We start from the raw sequence: 27,218 nt of genomic DNA on the forward strand, positions 1-27,218 counted from the left end.
AGAATCTGAAGATCTAAGCATGGGGACCCATTGCCCACCTCCATCCCTCAGGGCTAGGGGACGAGGGGTGCAGAAAAAGGCCAAGCAGGCCACAGGCTCTAATGTACATCACCGACCCATCATTCTGCTGACCCCTCCTTTTCCCATAAGGAGATCACAGGATGGGGATGCTCCCCCAAACTCCTGGGAGTCGGAAGAGGGAATCTCGAACTGGAGACTAGCAGTGGAAAATCGTGGGTGGGATTTGGTAGTTAGGAAAAAGAAGTATCAAACCACGAAGGGGAGGTGAGGATGAGCCAGACTGAGAAGGACCAGAAATCGGGAGCTGCAAGAAAGGGGTCAGAGAAGACCTGCTGTTGGGATGGCGCGGGGTGGGGGGTGCAAGGTGGAAGAGCAGAGTGAGCGAGGAATGGAGTCTCGCGGAGGGTCGGCGACGCAGGGACCGAGGCAAAGGCTCGCGATTGGACGAGGAAGAAGAGAGAGTCCCGGTTGCCAAGGCAGCCACCCGACGAGGAGGCCTCGGCAAGGAGGTGGGAGCGCGCGTCCTCCTCCTCCGGGACCCCCGCGGTCCCCTCCCCGAGGCCGCGCTGACGTGTCGGTGGCGGCCTCACAGGCCGGGGCGGGCGCCGCCCCTCCCGCCGCCGCGCGTCCGCCGCCCGCGCGCCCCGCCCCGCGGCCCGTGCTCCGCCCGCCGGCGCCCGCCCCGGCCGCGTCCTCCGCGTCAGCGGCTCCGCGGGGCGACCACAACATGGCTGCGGCGCCGGCGCTGCTCTTCTGGCTGCTCCTGCTCGGGCCGCCTCGGCGGGTGCCGGGCCAGCCGGAGCAGGGCCCCGGCCGGCGCTTCTCGCAGCTCAAGCTCTGCGCGGACCAAGAATGCAGCAGTGAGTGCCGGGAGGGCGGCGGCGGCGCCCGGGCATCGCGGGGGCGGGAGCGCGGCCGCCCCGCAAGCCGACCCGGGGGGCGCAGGCCGGGAGGGCGGAGCGCCGGCGGCGGGGGAGGGCGACCTCCGGGTCCCGGCGGCTGCCCCTCCCGCTCTCCGGGCGCCCGGGCCAGCCGGCCTCGGCGGTGGGGGGGGGCGGGGGTCTCTGCCTCCCACTTGTTGCCAGCCTTTCATTTTTCCTTCGCGGACGGAGGCGGGGGATGGTGTGAGGGGTTCGGAGGTGGCCCCCGGTTTCCCCGGGGGCCGCTCGCAACGTCCCCTCCGCCGGCTCGCCCCGGCTCCGAGGGGAGATGGGGTTGCGCGCCGCGCGCCCCGGGCTCCGCGCGCTGCCGGCGAGCGCTTTCCTGCCCCCGTCGCCGGGTCCTCGCTGGGTGCAGTCCGGGGGCGGATGCGCCGGGACTCGGTGGGCGGCTTCCCTGCCGCAGGTTGCTAGGGCTGGGAAAAACCTCCCTGGCGCAGCCCCTTCGCCCCTCTGCTTCAGTCACAGTCGGGGCTCGGACCGCCTTTTCAGCAGGGATTGGAGTTGAGGTTTGGGACGAGCCCGGAGTCCAGGCATGCTGTGTGTTCCAAGGTCTCCTCCCCGGCTCTTCCTCAGTCCTGTCATTTCTGTGCTTGGAAGGCTCCCGCAAATAGCCCGGAAGGAAGGGCATCGGGAAGGCCAAAATCTGTCTCTCGAAAGAGGACGAGACTCAGCGTCGGCCACCTGGTACCAGTCGTCTCTAATGCGCAGGAAGCGGAATTGTTCCCTAACCGCGAATTCGCGGTGGGCTGGTGATAGTGAGAAGGGCAGAGATCCCCAGACTCAGATGAAGAAGATTGTTAAAGTGAAAATAATAAATACCCCAGGGGTTTTATAAATCCAAGCCAGCTTGAGCCTTGATCAGTTACATTGTTGGGCTCTCTTCCTGTGTGTTTGCCTTGGGCCCCTATCATCGTCGTGGTCTCAAATAACCTTGTAACTTACTGACAACCATTTCACACAAGGTTGTTCATGTGTTGTAATCAGTGCATATAGAAAAACATTCCTTCTGAGGCCAAAGCCTACAGTTTAGCTATTTAGATTGAAATCAGTGTTATTCAAAAACAAATTTCACAATCGGAAGAACCGAAGCACTGCCACATCATTAGGGGAAAGAAAGGAGGCAGTCTTGGATCTGTTTAAGCCATTCCTAGAGGTAACCCTAAGACTGATGTAAATAAATGTTACAAAAGTGGAGCAACTTCCATCAGTTTTTCCTGCAGTTTTCTCAGAGTAAGTCCAGGTTATTAGCAAGCAGTGTTGGATATGGCCAGTGTTGGCTATGCTTTGCTTTCAAACACTGTCTTGCCTGGGTACCTCAAAACCAGTCATCTGGAAAATTATAACATCTCTAATGCTTCGTCAGTATGGAGACATGGTGTTAGAAGGGCCCATGGGTGTCACATAATTGGAGAATGGCATGTGTCCAACAAGTGTAGCCAAAGGCAATAGCCAGCAGCTAGAGCAGGCCTGGGTCCCGTGTTGTTTTACATAAAGTGTTTGTTTAGTGAGGTGTGTCCATGTTAGCTGTCCTTGTGTGCCTTTCAGATAGCTGCCCCACAGAGTGCATTATGTTGTCATCTGATTTATTATTATACCTCTGCAGTGATCTTCCTCTTTCCAATTCTGATAGGATCCCCAGTCTCTATCAATTTAAAAATTGTCCATCACCTTCAACTTTGCCTCTCACCTAATTATATCTGAATTAGAATGCTGACATGTATTAAAATAATCAGCTTCAAAGTCCAAATAACCCCCTTTAAATCTGTGTTTGTCCCTCAAATATGTATGTAAATATACATCTTAAGGTACTTATTGCCAGTTGGCTTTTAGAACAAGTGTTATTTCCGTTTCATCCTTCCCTTTCTCTGCTATTTAATTGCATTTGTTATCTCATTTGACGAAGTGTGAATTTGGCCAACAAAAAGAAAAATACCGCTTCTATCAATTTCTAGATCGAATATAGTTTAAGTCCTGCATGTTAAGACTGAAGGTAACTACTGGACAGTTCTCATGGTTTTGCTTGTCCCTGCTACCTACCATTTTGCTTATAGAAACAAAGCCTGTTTGCCCACTTTTGATTTTGTTTATAGAAATAAACCTCCTTAATGTTGGATATATTCAACATTATATGATTTCAGAAGATATTATCTTATGTGATTGGATCCATAATTGGGTATGATATCCTCTCTCATTAATTTATCCAGATACTGACAGAGCAGCTTGACTGCAAGTGAAGTGGAAGGTGTTTACTGTTACACAGTAGCAGTTACAACCACTTAAAGATAGGGCCTTTTAGTGGTTAGTTCAAGTTAATTGACCTCTTGGGGGTTCTTGGGTGCTCTCCCCAGTTACCTGTTACCACTGCATGTAGTCATGCTCACACTAGTCGCATCTGTGCTTGAATTTACCCAACTGCAAAATGAAGCTTTTTATAATTATGAAACAGCAAAGACTGAAAGCTAGGTGATTAGAGAGGGAACCAAGAGTTTCACTTGAGACCAGCCCTGTGTGGCAGTGGACGCATTGCTTTTTGTTTGCATTATCCATAGAGAAAAACGCGTTGAGTTTACCTCTTTCCTGCCTACTTGCAGGGGGATGTCCTGATTTATAACGATACAGCTCTATAGATGCTCTGAGCATATGAGTTGAGGCTGATTGGTTTCAGAGAGTAATGGAGAAGCTTGATTGTTGTTTACAGTGGATTGTTATGTTTCCTGATAAATCAATATTTGAAAGTTGAGTCCTGATACCCGCTTTTTTCCCCCCTCTTTCTATACAGTGCTAATGTACCGGGGTGAGGCTCTAGAAGATTTTACAGGCCCGGATTGTCGTTTTGTGAATTTTAAAAAAGGAGACTCTGTATATGTCTACTATAAACTGGCAGGGGGATCGCCTGAAGTTTGGGCTGGAAGTGTAAGTAAAAATTTGACATAATTTTCTGCCTTTTTATTGACTTGTTTAGCTGTAGTTTTTTTTTTTTTTTTTTAGCTGTAGATTTAAATAGCTACAGTTTCTTGGGGTCTTTGATGGAGTTAACTTGTCCCCTCTGCTTGACTGTGGAAAAAGGGGCTTGTTCTGTGTCCCCTGCTGGCATCAGGCCTGGTGCAGAAGAGGGTCTCCAACAGAAGTGAACTGCTTCCAGATGCTGCTCCTCAGAGTCAGGCCTTACCAGCCACAAGTGCTCCATACATAGCAAATAAGGACGTGGTGTGTATATATATACACAGTATTCAGTTCAGTTCAGTTAGGTTCAGTCGCTCAGTCGTGTCCGACTCTTTGTAACTCGTGGATTGCAGCTCGCCGGGCCTCCCTGTCCATCGCCAACTCCTGGAGTTTACTCAAACTCATGTCCATTGAGTCACAATAGAGTATTATTCATTCATAAAAAGACTGCAGTCTTGCTATTTGCAACGTGGGTGGATTGGAGGGTGTCGTGTTAGTGAAATAAAGTGAAAGTGAAGTCGCTCAGTCGTGTCCAACTCTTCTTGACCCCATGGACTATATCCTACCAGGCTCCTCTGTCCATGGAATTTTCCAGGCAAGAGTACTGGAGTGGGTTGCCATTTCCTTCTCCAGGGGATCTTCCCGACGCAGGGATTGAACCTGGGTCTCCCACACTGCAGGCAGATGCTTTACCCTCTGAGCCACCAGGGATAGGGCAAAGACAAATACTGTACATTATCACTTATAAGTGGAAGCTAAAAAGTAAGACAAATAAATATAATAAAACAGAAGCTGTCTCACAGATGCAGAAAACAAACTGGTAGTTACCAATAGTGAAACCTGAAACTTCACTTCACTTTGAAACTTCTTAACTTCATTGTTTCAAAAAGGAAGGATTGGTGAGCTAGACTTAATCCTGTAAAATATAGGCAAGGTATTTCTCTTGCCTGGAAAATCCCATGGATGGAGGAGCCTGGTGGGCTGCAGTCCATAGGATTGCTGGGAGTTGGACACGACTGAGCGACTTCACTTTAACTTTTCACTTTCATGCATTGGAGAAGGAAATGGCAACCCACTCCAGTGTTCTTGCCTGGAGAATTCCAGGAACGGGGGAGCCTGGTGGGCTGCTGTCTATGGGGTCGCACAGAGTCGACTGAAGTGACGCAGCAGCAGCAGCAGCAGCAGCAGCAGCAGCAGCAGCAGCAGCAGCAGCAGCAGCAGCAGCAGCAGTAGTGTTTCAGGCATTCCTATTAAAGAGTTGATTTTTTAAAAGAAATTTTTTCTAAACTGTTAACATACCTAATCATGTGTGCCGTTTCTGTTAAAAAAGCAAAATGTCCTTTTTGCCGTGTGCTTTCCTGTTTGTTTGCTTGTTTTGCTTGCAACTGCTGGGGCATCCTTTTCCTGCTCTTTGGACACTTGCTCCCACAAGTTCTTCCCAGAAGGTCTGTTCCCAGCCAGCTCTGTGGGTGTGGGGATGGCGGACATGGAAATCAATGACTTTGTCATGCTTTGATGTTTTTAATGAGGTGATTCACTAGAAGTGACCTGATTGGGAGGCTTATGAGCTATTGTCCTTTCCTTTCTGTGTGATGTGTTGCCTGATTATTTATTGAAAGTAGTAAGAGTCCTGAATACCTTCAGGATTGTCCAAACTTAGAGAAACACTCAGTCCCAAAAGTGAACGTTTTCATTCTCTGTAAATCAGACAACAGAAAAGAAAGCTTAAGAATCTCCTATCGGGAAAAACAGATTTATTTTGCTGGTGGTCCACGTTCCTACAGAGGAGTCCAGTAAGACCAACTGGTCAGGTACAACCTTTCTATTTAGGCAGAATCCCAGTTGAATGGCTCAGATGCTGAAGAATCTGCCTGCAGTGCAGGAGACCTGGGTTTGATCCCTGAGTCGGGAAGATCCCCTGGAGAAGGGAAAGGCTACCCACTCCAGTGTTCTTGCCTGGAGAATTCCATGGACAGAGGAGCCAGGCAGGCTACAATCCATAGAGTCACAAAGAGTCGTACACAACTGAGCGGCTAACACACACACACACACACACCAGTTCAATCACCATATTCAGAAGAGAATCTGTTTTGTTCCTTTAAAGTCTATTGCATGAAATTTCTTGATAGGCTTTACTCTTGGAACTTTTTTTTCAAGTCCATACCATTTTTGATAAAGTGGTGAAATTGGAGCATGTGGGTAAGGGAACTTGACTTTTCACTTCTAGAGAGCCTGCCGATCTTTCTGGTGCCTGACTCTGACCCTGGCTTTGCAGGGAAGCCCTGCCCTCAGCTCTCAGCCAGAAGGGATCTTTGCTGTCTAATAATCGTTTAGGTGGCGCTTTGTTTGCCCTGCTCGTGTGGCATTCCTTTTACTGCCTTGTATCGCGGTTAATGTGTACTGTCTTAGCTCTAGTAAAGTCAGAAACTCCATAATGGGGCGTGTGTCTTACCCATTTTCCTTGTGAATATTTCCTTTCAGGGAGCAGCACTTGTTTCCATTTGTCCCAAGTGTAGCTTATGTAGATTTTGTTCTCTTGAAACAATATTCTTTTCCCAAATCAAATCAACAGAGATGAGATAACGGAAGCAAGATTAGATATAAAAGTTACCTTCAATCATGAGGGCCTATGATTCTGTGTCTTTTTGTCAGATCGTAAGAAACAGGACCTACAGGACCTATTTGATGTAAAAATATATGGAGCTTTTTATGACCTGTGGTCTCAGTTGACAAAGATCACAAGATAAATTTATTTCCTTTCTCCACATAGCTCTGATTTCTTTCCCTTTTCTAGATTCTCTTAATAAACTTTTCCTGAGAAGGAAAAAAAGTGTATTTTCCCTCAGCCTCCCCTCTCATTTCATGATTAAAAACTCTGTCTCCTGAGCTTTCAAGATGGTTCTTGTTTCTATTTCTTAGTTTTCATTCTGCAGCTTTTTTTTTCTTTTGGTTTTTTAGAATTTTATACTTTAACTGCCAGTGTAGCAATTTAAAATTGCACTGTCTTATCTAATCTTCAAGGCAGTGTCCTAGTAAAACTGGCTTTCACAGAGTTGCCAGATATAACAAAAGCTCTCATAATGTGGGTATTTTAGGAGTTAGAGATAAGATACCCTCTTTTTTTTTCTTTCTGTGCATTTGATCTGCATGTCAGCCTCCTCCTTTATTGATTGGGAAGAGATCTGCTACTCCCTTTCAGACTATAGTTAGTAAAAGACAGTGTGTGTTGCTCAAGAGGACACACTATATATTGATGATAATACCTTTTAGTTCTCCTTGGTGGCGCAGTCAAGAGACTATCTGTAATGCAAGAGACCCGGGTGGTTCAATCCCTGGGTCGGGAAAACCCCCTGGAGAAGGAAACGGCAACCCACTCCAGTATTCTTGTTGGGAAAGCTGTTAGTGCTGTAGATAAATGGGATTATCTTCTGTCTTTACTTGCATGAAACTAAGCTTGCAGTGTAGATTAGTATGAATTTTATTTTCTCCCACAAAACTTGAAAATCTAGTTTGGAAAAAGCTAGTGCAGCCCATGGTACCAGTCAATATTTGCCTTTTGTTGTATTGGTCGTGCATTTCAGGAATTTTTTTTTTTTTTTTTGCTTATTAATAATGTCTAAGACCTGGTTTATGAGTGATGCTGTGAAATGTGCAGATAAATTCTTGTTAGAGGGTATTTGCAATTGTTTCTAGCCAACTTTTATTTACATAGTTTTAATTGTATAATATACACTAACTTTCTCTTGTACAGATCTTCTAGCTATTTCAGAAATCTCACTGTATGTGCCCTGTGTTTAGAATTAGGCTGAATATTGAAAGAAAATTTCAGTGGTTTTAGAAAAGTTGTCCTTACAACATTCTGTACTTAATTTATATTGGAATAATAACCTCATAAGAGCAACTGTCTATCTCTTGTGGTTATATCTACCTGTCTGTATGTTTCCTCTCACTACTGAGAAGTCTCTCGTTTATGTTTCTTATACAGAATTTTGATTGATACTCATTTCTTCTGCTGTTTTTTAATGTAGGTTGGGCGTACTTTTGGATATTTTCCAAAGGATTTAATCCAAGTAGTCCATGAATATACTCAAGAAGAGCTGCAAGTTCCAACAGATGTAAGTTGTGGATTCTGTTGTTGTTGTTCTCAGTTGTAAATTGACTTATAAATTCACCAATTACACCTAATTAACTAATTTTGAATGTGTTTTGATTAAAAGACATACAATCATAAAAAATCAGTGTTGGGGTTAGGGTTACACTTAATTAACTAATTTTGAATGTGTTTTGATCAAAAAAGGAAAAACAAGTTAACATCTATGTATCAGATTTTAATTTATCAGACTGCCTTTAAAGAAAAGAGAAGTTTGAAAAGAATTTATGGGAGACTTTGTATCAGAATCTAATAGTTCTACGTTGAAGCAGGTGTTCTTATACAAGGCTGTGTATGCTTATTCAGGATTTTTATTTGCTGCTTGATATGAGAAAAAAATGAAGAATTCAGTATCTTTGTATTTAGTTATTACGTTTAGGAAGTAAATAATTTTTTACTTTTTTTTTACTTAAAGCAAGATGAGAAGTTGTCTCAATACTCATTGAATAGCCTTTAGACATTTTGAGTATATAGAAATCAGGTTAAATTAATCAAACACTAAATTATATATTAGGCCATAAGGTTTTCTTTTGGACCCTTTAATGATTTAAGGGATTAGAGTCATGGGATAGATTCTGGAAAAGGGAACCTGAGTGTTTCACACAAGGTGCAGCCTCGAATCTGCAAGGTCCTGACTGCACAATCTGGAGAGCATTCATCCAGGTGCACTAGCTTAAGGAGCTTTGTGGTGACAAGGATTTTGTGTTCTAGGATCCTCACTCCAGCTGATTATTTTCTGGAGTTTTAAAATGAATAAGAATTGAAACCCACCTTCAAACAGAAATCTAGCAACTCTTTGGAGTCGCTGTGAGAGCGTGCAGGCTGCTGGCCTGGGGCATGTATCAGCTGAGCTCTGCTGAATAGATGAAGTCACAGAGCCATCGCTATTCTCGAAACTTTTTGTCTTCCCAAGGGTCATGAAATCAGCCTGACTGCCTGTTAGTCCTTGCTCCTAATGAGGATACTGCTGGGAGGGAAATACACGCTAGACAGCAGCTTGTGGGTCACAGAGACCTCATTTGTTGGGGAGTCCGCCTTGTTGCACCTCTCACTCCATGCTTCCCTCAACGTGAAGAAACAGTTTAGAAAGGCACGTGGTGAGCAGAGGACTCATTTGTTCCTGCCACACTTGTCCAGTCTCTCCAAGGACTGTGAGAGTTTAGTTAGGGGAAGGAAATTATCTTTGTTGGTTTTTAAACTTTTCCCTCTGCTTAATGACCCCTTTTATGTCAATTTGTTTACTAGCAGAGGTTAAAAAAAAAGTATTAGGTTTATGGGTAGTCTGAAAGCAGATCTCTTTGACACCTAATCAGAACCCTGATTTAGAGTAGGATGTATCCCTCACTGAATCTTGTCTTCAAGCCGTACTTGTGATGGTTAAGTGGGAGCCCCTTGACACTGTTCTTTGTCTCTCGATATTTTTACTTCCCCTGCACTTGTATTTCAGTAAGATGCTTCTTAAGCTGATTTAACTTTCCCAGTCCAAGGAAAGTATAAGTCAGGAATCTGCTGTAGACCGAGAGCCTGTCAGCAAGGTGGTACTGCCTGTTTCCAGCTAGGTAAGCAGGAAAGTACAGCCTAGAGGGGAGGATGATGGAGATGCTGGGTGGTCTTCCAGTTTCTTCTGGACCAACTATTATGGGGTAAATTCCCAGAGCATCAGGTATAAAGGCAGGAAGCGAGGGAGGACCAATAAATGATGCCCTACTTTTCCCTACTTGTACTCAGAACAAACTGAGAAACCCAGCAGGCAGGTAGATGGAGACCAGGATATCACCATCTCTTACTGATAAAACTTTTTGGAGAACACAGCTCAAGTGTGCAGAAATTAATGGGCTTTTGAACATGGCAGTCTAGAATGAGACAGACTTACCCAGCCACATGCAGAGCTAGCCGACTAGGGGGCTCTCCTAGTGGACTGTCCCTTATACAACTGACAGCACGGAAGAGAGGGTGTGTGTTGCCTCCAGCCAGGCCCAAGCAGAGAACAGGGGTGGTGCAGGACAAACCCACCAGCCACATGAGTCATTCCTCCTCAGGGAAAAAGAGAATGAAGGGAAGCCAGGAATACCACTCGGGTAGGAGCCCTTCCTCATGGAAATACGAAGCCAAGGGAAAGATGGGGTCTATCCTTCTATCTCCTGACTCCCCAGGGTTGGCACAAAAGCCCCTCCAGGGCCAAACATGAATTTGCAGTCATCTCTGTCATTAGCGTGGGCAAGCACTTGTTCTTGTGACGCTCGGTTAGTGACCCGCTAATGTTTTTCTTTGCCTTGCAGGAGACAGATTTCGTTTGTTTTGATGGGGGAAGAGATGATTTTGATAATTATAATGTCGAAGAACTTTTAGGGTTTTTGGAATTGTACGATTCTGCCACTGAAGATTCTGAAGAAGTTAAAGAAAAAACTGCTCAGCATGTGGAAGAACCTCCTGAAGCATCTAATGAAAGTGACGCTGAACCTGAGCCAGGAGAAGCCAACTCAGAGGAAAGTGAAAGTGTATTCTCAGAAGACACTGCCGAACTCAGGGAGAGATCTGAGGCTCAGAAGAGCCACCCCCAGGTAAACAGTCAAACAGGTCATGCTCAGGGAGAGCGAACTTCATTCGAATCTTTTGGAGAAATGCTGCAAGATAAGTTAAAAGTGCCAGAAAGCGAAAACAACAAAACCAGCAATAGTTCTCAGGTCTCGCGCGAGCAGGAGAAGATCGACGCTTATAAACTTTTGAAAACAGAAATGACTCTGGACTTGAAAACCAAATTTGGCTCAACTGCCGATGCGCTTGTATCTGATGATGAGACGACCAGACTTGTTACTTCATTAGAGGATGATTTTGTTGAGGATTTGGATCCTGAGTATTACACGGTGGGAAAGGAAGAAGAGGAGAATAAAGAAGACTTCGATGAGCTGCCGTTGCTAACCTTTACAGATGGAGAAGATATGAAAACTCCAGGGCACTCCGGAATTGAGAAACACCCAACAGAGAAAGAGCAGAATTCAAAGGAAGAGCATAAAGTTGAGGAAACTCAGCCCCCAGGCATCAAAAAGGGTGATGAAAAGATACCAAAACCCCGGGAAGATACTATCTTCTCTGATGTTATGGAAGGGGAAGAAAACGCAGACACAGATGTAGAGAGTTCCGATTCAAAGGAAGAGGGTGACCCATTAGTCGTGGATAGCAGATTGGGGAAACCACGACCAGAAGATCATATTGACCCTGAAAAGGCAGCAGACAGCCTTGTGAGTGTAGAAGTCCGCAAAGCAGACAGTGACCACGACCCAGAAGTGGGCGCAGGACTTCACATGAAAGGCAAGGGGCAGAAGGCTGAGGAACCCGAGAGGGACCGGGTGCAGCACGAGGTAGGGCTAGAGGACGAGACGGAGGACCACCAGACTGGGCACGGGTCTTCTCAGAGTGGCCAGCTCAGCTCTCCGCCAGCTGCTGAAAAAAGCACAGAAACATTAAAATCAGCCTTTGCTAACCGAGAGAAGGACCTGAAAGGAGCAGCCGTTCACATCTCAAAAGAAATGCTTCATGAAGAAAAGCCCTCAGGGCGGAGTTTGGAAGGTGCCTCAGAGAGTGACTCAGTCCCGCAAGCAAAAGCAGTGGGGAATCAAGGGGATGAAGCAAAGACGGAACAGGAATCTGTGGGTGTGGCAGCACCCTTGGGTGATCATCAGCGTAATGCTTCCAAAGACAGCGCGGGGGAAGTAGACGGTTCAGTAAGTGGACCTAAACCACATGTGCTTTCAGGGGAGCATCCGAGCGCAGAACTTATAAAGGATCGGCTTCTTAAACTTCAAAATCAGACTAGGTTCTCCTCTACAGATGACATGGGCTTGCCAGGAGGCCTGGAAGAAGAGGGTCCCGTTCTGGAAAGAAATCTTTCCTGGCAACAAGGAGGTGTGGCTGCCACAGTTAATAAGCAAGTGAGCGAGAAGAGAAAGCTCTCTGAGGAAGAAATCACCAGGGTCACCAAGGATGCCTCGGATGAAGGGCAGGAAGTAGGAAAAACAGGCCAAACCGATAGCACAGAAGGACGAGGCTTTCACCCAAAGGAACCAAACCCAGAAGATGAAGATTACAGCTCTGAAGAACTCCTGGAGGATGAAAATGCTCTAAGTGCAAAGCAGTCTAAAGAAAAAAGCCCTGAGATTCAGGATAAGGGGTTAGATGTTGACCTGCAAAACCCTGAAAAACCTGTTTCAGGTGCCATTAAGACTGATCCAGAAACTGAAAAAAACAAAGAAGAAACTAGTCATATGTCGGAAAATGAAAGAACAAATGAGACTGCAGGTAAAGGGGTAGACAGTCTGGGCAGGGACCCAGGTGGCCCGGTGGTGGAAAAAGGAGGACGCTCGCCTGTGCATCAGAAGGTACAGAGACCCTCTGAAGGAAGTGACTTTCCTGGCAAGAAAGAAGATCAGACTCCAGAGCTAGGGGAAGCGTCTCAGAAGAAAGATCCTGATTATCTTAAAGAAGACAACCATGAGGGCCACCCAGAGACCTCAGGGCTCACAGAGAAGCCTGGGGTAGAACCCTCGAAAGAGGACGACAAGGATGCAGAGAAATTCGTGGACCTGGGAAGCCAGGGGTCTGCTTCTGAGGACCATGACGATGACCCGTTCCCCTGGGCTCCACATGCCCCCGTGCAGCCTGAGGAGAGTGTCCATTCAGAGGACTTGCCCATAATCAGCAGCTTCTTTAAAGATCAGCAGTCTCTGCAGCGATTCCAGAAGTACTTTGACATCCACAAGCTGGAAGCCATGTTCCAGGACATGTCATCCAAGCTAAAGTCAGCGCAGCGTGAGAGCCTGCCCTATAACGTGGAGAAAGTCCTTGATAAGGTCTTTCGTGCTTGGGAGTCACACATTCTGACGGAGGCAGAGAACATGCTCGATGCTCACGCGACGGAAAACAGAGACCTGGAAACGAAGGACAGTAGCGTGTTTGAGGAGGCTGCGGTGCTCGATGACGTTCAAGACCTGATCTATTTCGTCAGGTACAAACACTCCATGGTGGAGGAGACTGCTCCCCCGGCAGCGGCACAGCCTGTAGAGGGAGGCTGGGATGGACCAGCGGAAGGTGAGGTACCCACCTGTGGCCTTGCAGGGTTGGGCTTGAGAAACAGGCTTGGGGGCCCCGGGGCTGCTGAAGTGCCTCGTGCCTGATCTTTGAAGCAGGGTCCCAATGTGCCCAGAGGTGAGGGGCAGTACAGGGATGTCCACACGGCCCTGCCTACCTTCTCTCTTTAGGCTGGAGTATAGATAAATATTTCTTGATCCACTTTTCACTTAGACAGTCGAGACTGGTAGCGTCCTCTGCAGGAAACTTTATAAAAGAAAAAGACTCGAGCAAGAAAATGGTGTACAAAGTAGACCTGGTGACAGACTACCAATTTCATGAAAGCGCTTTTTGAACACATTTTCTTCATCATGAAATAACTGCTGTCTGTCCAGGGATGGACTGGCATTAACTTTTAACTCGATGCCTTGCCTCAGTTCATGCCCTCTAACATTCTTCTTCTTTTTTTTTTTCTTAAGAAAGTTTTTGTTTGGTTGGTTGGTTTTGTTTTTTGGCCGCACTGAGCGACATGCAAGATCTTAGTTCCCTGACCAGGGATCGAACCCAAGCCCCCTGCAGCGGAAATGCAGAGTCTTAACTACTGCACTTCCCCCCTGCCCAGCTTTCATCCTCAGTGGATGCCGTGTTTTTCCCTGCTGTTAAGGCAGGCACTTTGGTCAGTTAAATTCTACCAAGCCCTTGAGTTTTTGCATTCAGATTCCATTCCAACCAAGGAATGGAACCAGGATGCAGAGCCTCCTAACACAGCACTTGACGTAGAAGCCATTCCATAAAGAGCGACTGGACCGACCCTGAGGCAGCACCCTAGAAGAGTTGATTCCTAGCTCCATGCTCTTTCCCCTGTCCCCGTGCTTCTGAGATGGAAGGTATACAGACTCTTAGGTATACTTTGAAGAGATCTGAAAGACATCTCGGTGAGCTGCCTTTGCGTCACGCCCTTCCCTGTGTCAGCTCTGTGAAGCAAGCCTGCTTCTGTGTGGTGGAGATCCTGTTTCTTCCTTGTGGAGTCAATGTTTCCTATTTCTGCTCTTGACTAGAATTCCCTTTTCCACATTTTTCTATGTGGGCATATGTTGGTTTGCCAAGGGAAGTTAGGTTCATTGAAGTCCCTACAGGAAAGATATTTATGAAATGCTTTGGGATCAGGGTTTCTCCATAAATTTTATCATGTAGATTAGATATTCGTGATGTGAGAGAAAAGCAACTGAAACTCTTCTTTCCTTGCCCAGTTTTGCCCTGTGGGGTGCCAGTGCATGGAGGGCAGGGTGGGGGGCCATGGAGTTGTGTGCTGGAGGCGAACTTGTCATTGAGCTTTGCCAGCCCAATACGTTCTTCCCTCCTGTAGACCCACAGCCACCACTGGAGGAGAACTTCCCACAGGAGCACACGGAAGTTCCTCTGATGCAGATTCCCAAAGAGCCTGACCATTTGGCTCAACCCATGACCAGGGACATGGGTACCTCAGGAGTCACCCAGAAGCCGCAAACAGAGGAAGATGGAGACCCAGGTAACACTTGCTAATTTTTCTTTACAAAGTAGAAGCCTGTCCTAGAGAAGACCTACTAGGAAATTTGTTGATAAAAGTAGGAAATGGAGGGGACCATAACACAGGCATAAATGCATTTAAAAAGTAAGAAATCCTGGAACTAGCAGAGAAAAGCGGGAGTCAAGACAGATGGAGATCAGTAATAGCAAGCAGGTCAGAGACTATAAAATCTACCAGCCAGTGCTTGGCGGGCATTAGCTTATGCGAGTAATGGAAATCTAAAATACTCTTCTTAAGAAGTCTTATGCTCAAAAACAGCAGTTTCCAGCCAGACCAACAGCAGGGAAACTGGGCGTGGAGACCAGCGATCTTGTTTAACAATCCCTCCAGGGAATTCTGACCTGTTGGAAGTTCAAGTTTGAGAACTACTGCTGTGTGTCTCAAATTGTGTTTCCCTCCGTCTCTCCTCCACCCCACTCCCAATAGAGTACGTTGTAGCTCAGGTCTTTTGTTAATATGCTGCCTAGTCATGGTAAAACTTCTAAAACTGTGAAGGGGACATTTACATCTAGATAGCCTTATACTATAAGATTAGAGGAAACAGTGCAGAACCTTGCCAGATGTAACAGTCCAGTGGAGGCACAACCTTGGGAATAGTATCACTGCTTAATCACCGGGCACAGTAAACATTCGGTGGGATAGTGACAGATTTCATTTGGATTGAGAAAGTTGTTTTCAAAATAAATTTTTTTTAAAAATTCATTTATTTTTAATTGGAGGATAATTACACTGTTGTGTTGGTTTCTGCCATACATCAATATGAATCAGCCATAGGTATACATATGTCCCCTCCCTCCCACCTCCCACCCCAAACAAGGTTTTTAAAAATGCAACCCCAGTATTAGTATCAACAGCGTTCTAACTTTTGTGTAGCTCACTCATTTTACTGATAAATCAGAAGAACAGCTGATTTGTGTTATTTTGTCTATCCAGTATTGTGATACAACATCATTACCGTTTTGTGCTTTTAGAGGTTGTGGTCTCTAACCATAGGTAGAGTCTTACCCTATGATAGCACAGGCCTAGCAGCACTGGGGTGCCTTCCTGACCACCTCAGCCCTTGAAAATATAGGAGAGGTCACAGCAGGAAGAGGAATTCAGCTAATTTGAGAAGAAATGGCATATCAGGGGTCTGTTGTGTTCTAGAGGATATTGCATTCATATACAATACTCTACTTCTAAACTCTTGTAACTCAAAAGGATTCTCCTTGTTGAGAATAAGTCACATACCGATAAACTTGGTACCCTGTTGTTAAAAAATGTTCAGGGTTAGGAAAGATTTTGCTTGCAGAATTGAAAGCAGATGTCTTGCCTCATCCTTTAAGTCGCGCCGCAGAGTGACACAGCTTCCTTTAGAGGCTGAACTGTGAAAGTGAAAGTGCCGGTCGCTCATTCGTGTCCGATTCTCTGCGACCCCAGGGACTGTAGCCCACCAGGCTCCTCTGTCTCTGGGATTCTCTACGCAAGAATACTGGAGTGGGTTGCCATCCCCTTCTTTGGAAGATGATCTTCCCAAATCTCCCTTCATGCATCTCAGATGAGGTGCTGACCTGCTTGGGAAAACTTCACCAGTGGTCAGATTCATAGGTCAGTAGCAGTGGAGTCTTAGGGTTGGAAGACATCTGCGTGGCAGCTAATGCTGCTTCTCATTAGTTACTTCTTGGACTCCTGGCTGTTTGTAAGAAACACCCCAGGCCCCCCAAACTCCTGAATTTCCTTCCCTACCACCACCTCGTGTAGAGATCCTTCCAGGCAGAGGTAGCATTCGACCTCTTTTGCAGAGCTACACCAGGCCCCTCCCTGTAAGCAGTTCCCTCTCGTCTCTTGGTGTTTGCCGTCCTCCCTTGTGTAGCCGTCATTCGTGCGTTCAGTGCCTGCCAGGCGCCAGATTCTGTGCTGAGCGTGGGTGCAAGTTTGCAAACTGATACTCTTCTCTTTCTCATTGTTTGCCTGAAGTTTCTAATACAGTGCATCACCAGCACTAAATAAAAGTTTGTTAAATGTGATAGTGTGTCTATAGGAAAAGCATAAAATTCTCTGTTCCTCAATCCCTGTGAGTCTGTATTATTCAGACAGCAGTTGCATTGCCAGGGATGTGATGGAGGGATTGCTGGCAGGTAGATTGGGTCGGAAATAGCATTCATTTTATAATTGAGGATGTGATGGCTCTAATCGGGGTTCTGACATTTTTTTAAAAATATATAATCATCTTCATGAGAAGCACATATCCAAGCAGAGACTAATATTCAATGGGCACTTGATAAATATTTAAAATGAAGAGAAACAAAACTTATTCTGAAGCTTAAATAAAATATTTGCTTTCTCCCTCAACTTTAGGGATAATTACACCAGAAGGCACTCCTGTCAATGCTGTTGATGCCCAAAAGCAGCTGGCAACAAATACTGAAGAACCAGCAAGTGTCACGCCTCTGGAAAATGCAGTTCTCTTCATATACTCACTCGTGTTTCATTTAACTAAGACGGTAAGTTTGACATGTAATTTCTTCAAATAGAATGTTAATTATTACCGTTTTCAAGTTGATTTTAAGCATGAGATGAAGGATTTAAAATGTATTTATAAAAATTACTCCTACACCTTTGAAGGCAGCCTCTGACATAAGCCACAGGTGTGTGATGGTGGTGGGTTCTTAGTTCAGCTCAGCACTTGGAGATACTTTGGCGGCCAGTGCTGGGTATCTGTACACATCTTCTGCCCTCAGGGATCTTTTGGTCTAACAGAGAGAATGAAATTCACTTGAAACACAATATGATATGGGAAAGAAGAGACGTATTTACCTGATGGTGTGAGAGTATGTTAAATTGATTCACTGAGGTGGGAGGACAGGCAGAGGAGGTCAGAAGTTAGTCGAGACATCCTCTGAGCCGAGTTGTAGGATCCGTGTAGTTTGATGTGTGATTTGTTGTTGAATAGGGCTGGGGAGGTGGATGGGTGGAGTGCACAGTCACACAGAAGCAGTATGTTTGGAGAAATGGGACATGAAGAAAAGGTTACTTGGCATTGTCCGAGTATAGAGTTCGAGGGGCGTGTGTGGTCTTGTGGAGGGAGATGGGCTCAGGTACAGGAGGTTGTATGTCATGGTAGGTTGTGAGATAAGAGATCCTTTGAAGGTTTTAAGCAGGAAATAAGTATAGTCATATTTGTTCTTAGAAAGAGTCACTTATGGCAGAATTATTTATTCAAATTTATCTGTCTAAGGAATTCTGATCCATATGAGACATTTAGTCTGTCCATTGAATGTTATCTAAGCTGTTTAGGGCTTAGCGCCCCCTTGTGGTATTTTCTGGAATTGGACATTCTTGGTAAATGATGGGAATGAGCAAGCTTTCAGAATCCAGAGGCCAAGTTGCCCTTGGAGCTATAAAGTATACTCTGCATCAAAAATATCTATCCGCCAGGTTCTGTTATTTCAAGACTTTTTAAGGAAAAGGGGTTATTTTTTTTGTTTTTTTATATGCATGGGCTTTGAGTTGAGGATAATCTGGTTTCAAATTCCAGGTCCATCATTTAGAAACTTGGGCAGATTACTTAAGTTTGAACCTCAGCTTTTTCATCTTTAAAATGCAGATGATACCTACCCCAGTTGTTAGAATTAAATGAATCGATAATATCAAGTATATAGTGTAGTGCCTGGCATTTTATAAGATCTCATCCCCTGCCTGCTTCTCATTTAGATGATTGGACAGGGCAGTATAAAAATTTTGGATACTGCAGGGAATTCAGGAGAAGGGCCACCAGGATGGGAAAATTGGAGGAAAACCAAACCATTTTTCAGTTTTCTCCATGTTTGTGGTAGTGCCAGCCACCCCAGTGAATGTGTATGCCCTGTGCAGTTAAGAGTTCTGAAGGAAGTTTTCAGTGATGAAGGCAATCTCAGAATTTGGTTATCAGTGTGAATCATCATCACTTCTAAAACTTCACAGCCTCCAGATGTGGGAGGAGTTCTTTGTTCATTTTATTGGTGGGTATACTCAGAGCTCCGTTGTAGGCCTGGGTTGGAGGACACAGACGTGGCAGAGGATGTTGTTTCTGCTTGAGGGATAACGGGAGAAGACCCGGACATGAATGGCAAGAGAAAAGTAACCGTGGCTTGAAAGGTTATCGTCGAGAAAGTATTTGGATGGCCCAATATGTACAGAGTATTATGCTGGGAATAGAAGAGTCTACGAGGTATAAAGCATGATTCTGATTTATGAAAGGCTTAAAAAAGGATATATCTAATATATATGGAAATTGGAAAAATGGGAAACATGACATAGCTGTTGTAATGTGTCAGGTAAGTGGTATAGATAACTATTTGTAGAGCTGGGAGATAATGGGGTACTGACTTGCTTGGGAAAACTGCACCAGAAGTCAGATGCGTAGATCAGCAGTTGATGGAATCTCCAGGCTAGAGGAGATGTGAGAGAGCAGCTAATTCAACTTTTCACAAACTGCGCTAATTTCCTCTGCTCCATCCCTGACTAGTAGTTACGGGGTCTGGGAATCAACAATTCCTAGTGTGAGCCATCTACCTTAGAAGACTACACATTGCTCTGATGGCTAGTTTATTCTTGTATTGACTCCAAATTTTTCTCCATATGATTTTTTTCTCTTAGAATCTGATTCCTTTTTTACATAGTGATTACTATGTAAAATATTTGAGGTTATGCTTGAATTTTTTTTTTCCTTTAGTGTTTTAGCATGGAAAATTTCAAAATGGTAATAGTTAAGAGAACAGTAAAATGAAATTATGGCTCATCACTCAGCTTAACAATAATTCCTTAATATCACCCATTTTTTGACACATTTCAGAATCCCCTCTCTTCCTTTTAAAATTATTCTTACTCAGTTCAGGATCTTGAGGTCCAAAAGTTATAAGGGGTTCATACATGTCATAAATCAACCTTTTAATCAGATATGAATTACATATGACAAAGTGTACCCATTCTAGGAATGAATTTTAACAAATGTAAGCACTTATGGAAAAATAACCATAACCAAATATGGAACATTTCTTTTGTTTGAAAAAGTTCCTTTGCATACCTTCTCAGTGTATCCTACCCAAACCACCTGTTCTAGGCAACCGTTGACAAAACTTTTTCCCACTGTACATTAGCTTTTCCTGTTGTAATTGTAGTTATAAATGGATTTATAGTTAGGTGTGAAACTGCCCAGCCTCATTGTAAATTTATTTTATCTTGGAAACTGCCCAACTGCTCTCAAAAGTGACTATACCATTTTATGTTTCCACTAACAATTTCTAAAACTTCCATTTGGTCACATATTTGCTAACATCTGGTATTATCAGCCTTAAAGTGTAGCCATTCTAAGGGGCATGCCTTTGAGGTTTTAATTATATTTCTTGATGCTTAATGATGTTGAGCACTTTTCCATGTGGCCATACATTTTCATGGGCTTCTGTGTGAAATAGCTTTTTAAATCTTTTGTCCTTCTTTAAACTGGCATTTGTTTTTTTTTCTAAATATTAAAATCTAAGAGTTCTTTATATTCATATAATTTAGATACAACTCCTTTGTCAGATACATATTACAAATTTCTTCCAAACTCTGGCTTGGCCTTTCAATTTCTTAGCATTGTCTTTTGAAGAGCAAATTTTTAACTTTGATGAACACCGTTTTATTAATGTTCATTTTTATGGTAAGTGCCTTTTGTCTCCTGCCTAAGGAATCATAGGTAGTTCTAATGATGTGAATATTTTCATATTTTCTTCTAGAGGTTTTATTGTTATACCCTTTCATGATTAAGAAAGACTTTGTTCCATTTTGAGTAAGTTTTTGTGAATGTTGTGAGGTAGAGATCATGTTTCATTCCCACCCCCCACAAATGAATATCCATTTGTTCCCATACCATTTCTTTCCCCTTTAAATTACATTGGCACCTTGAGTTGAGATCAGTTGACCACATATATATGTGTCTCTTTCTGGACCCTACTCTGTTCTATCCTAAGACAGTACCACACTGTTTTGATTACTATAGCTTTATAGTAGGTTTTGCAATCAGGTAGTTCCTTTGTGAAATTGTTTTGGTCACTGCATTTCCTTTGCATTTCCATATAAAGTTTAGAATCAACTTAACCACTTTCTACAAAAAAGCATGCTGAGCGTTTGATTGTTCTTATTACTGAGTCCATAGATGAATTTGGGAAGAACTGGTATCAACAAATATTAAGGCTTCTAATTAAGATGAACTAAGTTCATCTCTGCATTCATTTAGATCTTTATAATTTCTCTCAACAGGGCTTTGTATTTTTCAGTGTACAAGTTTCATGCATATTTTGTTTATGTATGCCAGGTATTTCATGGTTCTTAATGTTCTAAATGGTATTTTTTTACATTTTGTTTGCAATATTTTTGCTGATATCTAGAAATACAGTTGAATTTTTTTATACTGACCTTATTATCTTACTAAATTATTCTATTATTTCTAAGGGGGGTGTAGATTTCATAGGATTCTTTGTGTGGATGACCATGTCATCTATGAATAAACACCTTTTTTAAAAAGTCAGATTAATGCATAATTTACATCTAGTAAAATTCACCCTTTCTGTATGCAGTGCTGTGTTTTCACATTTTTTTCAAAAATTTTTGTGTTCACCCTTCTCTTGCCTCTCTTTCTGGGACTCTAACTGTATTTATTTATGTTATGTATGTATGTCTTTATTTATGTTAGCTCATTTTATGTAGTTCCACAGGTCACTGAGGCTCTGTTCTTTGTTGTTGTTGTTATTTAGTCTTTTTTATGTCTTAGCTTCTATTTAAGTACTTCCTGTTGCTACCATTAAGTTTATTGATCTTTTGTGGTATCTTATCTGCTCTTAAGCCATCAAGTAAAATTTTCATTTTGGTTATTTTATTTTTTAGCTCTAAAAGTTCCACTTAGTTTTATTTTATATCTTCCATTTCTCTCCTCAGTATGGTCATTTTAAAAAAAATTGTTAAATATATTTTAAAATGATTCTTTTAAAGCCCGTTAAAGCTAACATTCTGTCATCTCTTGCAATTTCTTGGTCTATTTTTGTAGGTTAACTTATCTCTTAAATGGGATACATTTTTATGCTTTTTTTCACGTCTAGAGATTTTGTGGGGTTTTTTTGTTTGTTTTTTGTTTTTTGGTTTGATTGTTTTTCTTTTTGGATACTAGGCACTGGGAATGTGAATGTTGGGTGCCTGGATTTTGGTGGCTTCCTTTAAAAAAGTGAAGTTTCTTTTTATAGACTGTTAAGTTACTTGAAGATCAGCTTGATCCTTTCTAGTCTTATTTTTAAGATCTGTTGCGAGGTATAGTGTGTATAGTAGTATTTACTCCAGGGCTAGTGTTTCCCTACTATAATGATGTTATTCTTCTGGAATCTACTAAATGCCCTGAGTATTCATTAAGGTCAGTTCATGCTGACTAGCTGGAATACAGATGTCTCCCAGCCCTGCATTAACTGGAAATGGTTCAGCTTCAGCCTCCTTGTAAGTTGTTCTTTTTGCCTGTAGTTATTCTTTGCTGTTCCTCAAGGAATCTTGCTTATACGGGTGGTGCTTTGAATTTAGCCCACGACTGAAGGAGACACCCTTGCAGATTCCTAGAGCTCTTTTTCTTTGTCGTCCTCATCTTTCCCCTAACTGTCCGTGCATGTGTCAGGCACCTCAGCCTCTCTGAACTCTGATCTCCACCTCCTTGGCAAGATTGGTATATTCTGCTTACCTTCCCTATATTGCTGTCTACAGAGTGCCTCCAGGTAAAAAAGCTGGGTGATCACAGGGCTCAACTCACGTGTTAGCCTTTCCTCAGGAGTCACGATGGTGTGCTGCCTCTTGTTCTCTACCTGAAAAACTTTCTTTTTTTCCCATAAATTTTGTCCAGTTTTCTGGTCATTTTTAGTGGGAGGGCAAGTATCAGATCAGTTAACTCGGTCTATGCATGTCTTCTTTTTGTTTGTTTGTTGTATTTTATTTGTTGTTCAGCGTGTTCATTAAAGAGGCAGGTTGGTTTGGCTGCTAGGAAGGACCATAGTGTGGGTTTTGCTAACTGCATTCCTCTCGTACAATTGAACATTTTCCCTTGTTGTTTATATTTCTTGGTAATTGCTTCGTCATATTGGGAGTCCTGATTCGGTTTCATTTTTGTTTGGCAAGAATACTTAATGAAAGATGTTTGCATCTGGAGGCATCTGTGGTCTAGATGTCCGTCTTTTTCTTGATGTTACTAGCAATTGGTGACATTGATTAGAATGTCTGTATTATAAGTTGTAGAATGGTAATTGTCTACTTATAGCGTTCCCACGTCATCTAAAAGTTGGGACACTTCTACAAAGAGAAACTTAATAATCAACTATTCTTTATACTGAGATTGGTTTGTATAGTTAAGGCAGTATAAATATTTGATTCTTTCTGTTTAAATAGTTTTCGAAATAATGAGTTGTCTTACCAGCATTATCCAAAGATGCCCCAAAGGTTTATGTATGTGTTTCTTTTAACTCTTTTCTAAGAATCATTATGATGCATGAATTTTAAAGTATTTGGTTTGTATAATCCACAGTAGTTATTATTCTTATCAACGCTCAATCTCTCCCATTTTTAGTTACTGGGACCCTCTTTAGCTTTGCTCCTGGGCTCTTTTGACATCATCTCATGGTCATTGATACCTTCCTTGCTTTCTAGTGTAACAAGATGTTCCAAGCTCATTTTGTACATTTCCTGCCCAGATCTTGAAGGAGCTATTTCTCTAAAGAGTTTTTTTTCCTTTCACTGGGAAATGGTATTCAGAGGCAACATTCTGGGTATTAAGATCACTTACTGCTTTAGAGTTGGCCATCATTTCTAGCCCTTTTCAGAGGACAAAGCTAAGATATAAGGGAGGATTTTTTTATGTAACTGTTCATTACGATGCCATTTGGATATTCCCAATCAGAGTTCCAGACACTAATGGAATTTTACTTAACCACATCTATCTGATATTGTATTTTCTTTCTCCGATGTTGGAAATCCCAGTTTTTAATGACATCAGCATAATTATTTATTTATCTTATTTTACAATATTCACATAACAGTATGAAAAATACCATATCAACACTACCACGCACAATGTGTTGCTGAAAATATTGCAAGGATATTTTGCAGTTCTTTTTGTCTCTAACCTGTATCCCACTGGGGTATGCTTGAAAATAATCCTTTTATGTTGTTCTGCCATTAAGTTGGCATAGTTAGGTTAATTGTTTCATTTTCGCTTTCAATTTTTAAGGATTTTTTTAAAAAAAGATTTTAAAAATTTCTAATTATCTAACAAATTTACAAGAGCCAAAGTCAATTTGTAGAACAAAATCTGTTCAGAGAAGTCTAACTTTTGTCCTATTTCCATCCAACCTGTTGACATGTTCCTCGATAGGTAATTTAAAAATTAATATCATTATCTACCCTGCCATTAAAAAATAAGCAAATGATTTCTGCATCTGGGCTTTCCATGTGGCGCTAGTGGAAAAGAGGTTGCCTGCCAATGCAAGAGACATAAGAGATGCAGGTTCAATCCCTGGACCAGGAAGATTTCCCTAAAGAAGGAAATGGCAGCCCACCCCAGTGTTCTTGCCTGGAGAATCCCATGGACAGAGGAGCCCTGTGAGCTACAGTCCATGGGGTTCCCGAAGAGGTGGACACAACTGAGCGACTTTCACTTTTCTGCATCCAGCCAAGGTAGACTTATAGATACCAGCTTTACTCTCCTAACTAACACAGCTAAAAAGAAAAAAGCTGAGACAGAATACAGGACACAACAGTTTTGAGTCATCAGGCAACAAAGAACAGTAGTTTCTGAAAGCTGGAGAACAGATGCCATGAGGTTTACAGCTGTCACATCTCATTGCATTGAGAGAGTTCCCAGGCTTGGCACAGAGAGCAGAACCCCTGAACTGAGGAAATGGAGCTGAAAGTCCAGGAAGAGCAAAGCAGCCTGGATTCACAAGGCGGAAGCCCAAGAGGAGAGCTACACAGAAAGCAAGCCCTGGGGATTTTCAGAAGGCCCCTGAGTATTCACCAGAGTACTGATCACATGAGGGTCACAGACTACTTAAGCTCAGAGAGTGACCTTGATCTAGTGAGTAGAAGAGACAATTGCTGACACAGGGCCAGGAGTAGTACCTCGTAATTCTTAGGGAATTGGGTAGAGTCTCAGAAGGGTCTTGCCTCAGCCTAAATGCTGTTCATGTCCTCCTTAACAAATCTTAAAAGCAAGACCCAATAGAACCAAACTGTTACCCAGCAATTTACCTGCATCCCAGAACAAAGCTTAAGAATAACTGGTTTATTAGTCAGGGTTCTCTAGAGAAGCAGAACCAGTAGGATATACATACAAGAAGAGGTTTATCTTAAGGAATTGGGTTACAAATGGAGGCTGAGAAGTCCCATAGTCTGCAGTCTGCAAGCTGGAGACCTTGTAAAGTTGGGTTGTAATCAGTCCAAGTCCAGAGACCTGAGAACCAGGGGAACTGATTCTCCCCTTGGTCTGAGGGCCTGAGAACCAGGAGCACCAGAAGCAAAAGACTGATGTTCCAGCTTGAGCAATCAAGAAGGAAGGGACAAATCTTTCCTTCTGCATTTTGTTCTCTTCAAGGCCTTGATGGATTGAATGATCCCCACTCACAGTGAGGAGGCCAATCTACTTTACTTATTGTATCAATTCAAATGCTAATCTCATCTGGAAACACACAAAGACATACCCCCAAATAACGTTTAATCTGGGTACCCTAGGGTCAGTCAAACTGACTGACCATCACATTTATTCACAAAGTATGGCATCCTGTCAAAGATTATCAGGCATGCATAGGCAAGAAAAGATGACCTGTGATTATGAGAAAAATCAGCCAAAGCCAACAAAGAACTGTCAGAGATGTTAGAATTATATGATGGTATTAAACAGTTATTACTGCCATATTTCAGATATTAAAAAAATTAGAGGCATGAAAAATATTTTTTAGAAAAGATGCAAGTCAGACTTCTAGAGATGAAATGCCTCTGGTGAAAATATACTGTGTGGGATTCATGCTAGACTAGACATTGTTGATGAAAAGATTAGTGAACTTGAAGATACAGCAATAAAAGACATCTAAAAGGAAACATATGGGGGAAAAAAGAAAACTGAACAGATTATCAGTGAGCTGTGGGGACACTTTTCAAGCAGTCTAATACATTTAACTGAAATCCCTGGAGGAATGGATAGAGAGGTGTTCAGAAAATTATTTGAGGAAATAAAGGATGAAAAATTTCTAAGCTTTATGAAAGCTGCACCTACAGAGCCAAAAAGTTCAATGAAACCCAAGTATAAAAAGCATGAAACAAACTACACAAAGCTATGTGCTTGTGCTCAGTTGCTCATCATGTCCAACTTTTTCTGACCCCATGGAGTATAGCCCACCAGGCTCCTCTGTCCATAGAATTTGCCAGGAAAGAATACTGGAGAGGGTTGCCATCTCCTCCTCCAGGGGATCTTCCTGACACAGGGATCAAATGGACATATATCATAATCAAATTGCACAAAGTAAGTGATAAAGAGCAGTATCAGCCAGAGAAAAGAGATATTTTAGGAACTAAGATAACATTGATGTCAGATTTCTTATTGGAAACACGGCATGGGAGAACATAGTAGGATAATATCTTTTAATATGCTTGAGAAATACTATTGATCTCCAGCATTATACACAACAAAATATTCTTCAAAAACAATGAAGACTCTCCCCCCCCCCAACCTCGACATACAACAGCTGAAAAAATTCAACAGGATACCTGCACCTTAAGAAATGTTAAGGGAAGACCTTTACGCATAAGAAAAATGACAAGAGACGGATATAATGGACCTACACAGAGTAGTGACGAATGCCAGAAATGGTAGGTATGTGGCTAAATATATAAAACCATTATCTTATTATTTAAATATCTTTAAAAGTTAATTTTCTGTTTAAAGAAAAATATTATTAGTGTATAATGGGGTTTACAAAATGTGTAAAGAATAAAGTATATGACAACAATAGTATTTATACTATTGATCAGGAGAGGGAGAAAAGGTGATAACTCTTGTAAAAGTCTTACTGCATACTTGAAGTAGTACAGTATCACTTGAACATAGATTGTAATCATTGATCATTTAAAGATGGATGGCACCCCACTCCAGTACTCTTGCCTGGAAAATCCCATGGACGGAGGAACCTCGTGGGCTGCCGTCCATGGGGTCATGAAGAGTTGGACACAACTGAGCGATGTCACTTTCACTTTTCACTTTCATGCATTGGAGAAGGAAATGGCAACCCACTCCAGTGTTCTTGCCTGGAGAATCCCAGGGATGGTGCAGCCTGGTGGGCTGCTGTCTATTGGGTCATGCAGAGTTGGACACGACTGAAGCGACTTAGCAGTATAATAGTATAGATGTATAGTATAGTATGGGATTCCCTGCTGGATCAGACAATAAAGAATCCACCTGCAATGCAGGAGATCCAGGTTTGATCCCAAGGTGGGAAAGATCTCCTGGAGAAAGGGATGG

General features: G+C 43.0%; 1 protein-coding gene across 2 annotated transcripts in view; it reads left to right on the forward strand.

Moving 5' to 3' along the window:
• Positions 1–723: 723 nt before the first annotated feature.
• Positions 724–27,218, forward strand: part of MIA3 (MIA SH3 domain ER export factor 3) — a 55,537-nt gene continuing 29,042 nt past the window's right edge. For both annotated transcript variants that reach the window (XM_012187082.5, XM_042257095.2), the window contains exons 1-6: positions 724–881; positions 3,742–3,875; positions 7,934–8,020; positions 10,335–13,140; positions 14,486–14,647; positions 17,024–17,169. In XM_012187082.5, the coding sequence (XP_012042472.3) occupies positions 749–881; positions 3,742–3,875; positions 7,934–8,020; positions 10,335–13,140; positions 14,486–14,647; positions 17,024–17,169 (3,468 nt within the window). In that variant the 5' untranslated portion in view covers positions 724–748. The remainder of the gene's footprint in view (positions 882–3,741; positions 3,876–7,933; positions 8,021–10,334; positions 13,141–14,485; positions 14,648–17,023; positions 17,170–27,218) is intronic.

Source organism: Ovis aries, chromosome 12 (genome assembly GCF_016772045.2).
Source record: "Ovis aries strain OAR_USU_Benz2616 breed Rambouillet chromosome 12, ARS-UI_Ramb_v3.0, whole genome shotgun sequence".
Classification (NCBI taxonomy): domain Eukaryota; kingdom Metazoa; phylum Chordata; class Mammalia; order Artiodactyla; family Bovidae; genus Ovis; species Ovis aries.